The 1,851-nt window shown below is 40.1% G+C and overlaps 1 protein-coding gene across 1 annotated transcript; it reads left to right on the top strand.

Annotated features, from left to right (window-relative positions):
* Positions 1-962: 962 nt before the first annotated feature.
* LOC132313853 (uncharacterized) lies at positions 963-1,568 on the top strand. The gene has a single exon (XM_059812793.1). The coding sequence runs from the start codon at positions 963-965 to the stop codon at positions 1,566-1,568; it is 606 nt and encodes a 201-aa protein (XP_059668776.1).
* The last annotated feature ends 283 nt before the right edge of the window (positions 1,569-1,851 follow it).

The following is a 1,851-nucleotide window of genomic DNA, read 5'->3' as shown; positions in this document are numbered from 1 at the left end:
AATTTAGGCTCTATTTTGGAGATTACAATGTATTTTCTGTGGTCTTTTCATAACCAAGAGCACTTCATTTGTTGTAATGAATGTTGATATATGTATGGATGATTTCTGTAAGTTGATTATCTTGCTTTAGATGATGTCTTATATTAATCATATTGCTTGAGTTTTCATGGTGAGAATGGAGACAAGGTTATGAAATGGTTTAATGGCATGTTAATAAGTACTTTGATAGATCATTGCTTAGGGTTCCCCTTTGATGGTCTATGCTTAATTCTTAGCTTCATGTGCATTCATCATTTAATTTAGGGCTTGATAATCCTTGACTTAGTAAGCATGTTCTAAGCTACATTTTGGTTTAGGTAGTTGATCATGTGAATCTTTAATGGTTTATTCTTGCTTTTTTATTTAATGAACTTCTTGAGGATATTATAGCAACCAAGTGTTGCTATGTATCATGACCATAATATATGTTGTTTTTCCCCTAAATTAATCCTAACCTAGCATGTGTATAGGGATGGAGCCGGATTCACTTCCCTAGTCCTCATTACTTGTATTTCATCTCCTTTAAACTCTTGCAAACTTTTATTTTATGCATCTTAATTTCATAGCTTAAGTGACAACCAACAAATCCTCTATGAACACCCCTATCATTCTAAAAAGACTCCTGACACTTAGGTTGTCATAGATTAGCGCAGTCCCAGTGGTTCGACTTACCCGACCAATAGCCCTATTTTACAATGATTCGTATTATTGCGAAGGTTGATTTATTATAGATCGAATTCTCAACCGATCAATAATCCTTTGATGTGCAACTATTTCCCTACAAGTTTGGCCAGGCCAGCGCTTAATTAGTTCAAAATTTAGCCCAAGGCTCGATCGCTAGCTTCCAAGATTTGTGCGACAAGTTCATAAGCCAGTATTATGGGAATAAGCGCCTGGCCAAGGATGTTTCAAGCCTTTTTACAATGAAGAAACATGAAGATAAGAGGCTCCAAGCTTTCCTCACCAGGTTCAACCTTGTCAAAAGCATAGTAATGGAATGTCATCCCTCCATGGCGGTTCAAGCATTCAAACTGGCCACGAACCGAGGGACGCCGTTCCACACAAGCCTGGTGGTGAATATGCCAAAGGCCATGGATGAACTGAATGAAAGAGCTGACGAATTCGTGCGTCTGGAAGAAGAGGAGGCAGCTAATGCAAGAAAGACATCGATTATATCAACAGAGGAGAAGTCTAAAGCCAAGATCTGGCATAAACAAGCTTTTTCGCAGCGTCAAACCTCTTGGAAGGTAGAGAAGAGGCCGAGGGAAGAAGAACTGGTTACTCCACTCAAGTTCACCTTAGCTAGGCTGTTCCAAGAAAATAAAGATAAGTTTCATTCTCCCCTACCAATTAGACAACCTCTTGAGCAGAGGGATCAGTCCAAACACTGTGTTTTTCATAGTGATTTCGGTCACCTAACTAATGAATGCAGGAACCTAAGGAGGCAAGTGGAGATGCTGATATCCAGGGGGGAGTTTGCAAGATATGTCCAAGGGCCACCAATAGAGCAGAATCGACCAGCTGAATAGGTTAAAAGAACTCAAAAGTCGAGCCACTATAGCACCCAACCCGTTCGGATTATAAACGCAATTCATAGCTGACTTGAATAATCTGAATAGTCAGAAGAGTTACTCCGAACGCGTCTCCTTCAAGCACAGATGAAGAGGAGAATAGGCAGTGTAAACACTCTGCACCGACAGAATGCCTCAACACAGATAAAGTTTGACAGAACAGACTTGTTGTGAGTTTAGATTCCTCATGAAGATCCTTTGGTCGTTAGTTTGATGGTGGCAGATTGCTTAGTGCGAAGGG

The sequence above is a fragment of the Cornus florida genome, unplaced genomic scaffold (assembly GCF_030987335.1).
Source record: "Cornus florida cultivar Cherokee Brave unplaced genomic scaffold, ASM3098733v1 CherokeeBrave_3.0.0_Hap2_Chr06, whole genome shotgun sequence".
In the NCBI taxonomy this organism is placed as follows: domain Eukaryota; kingdom Viridiplantae; phylum Streptophyta; class Magnoliopsida; order Cornales; family Cornaceae; genus Cornus; species Cornus florida.
Note: the sequence above shows the minus strand (reverse complement) of the source record. Positions and strands in the feature narration are given on the sequence as shown.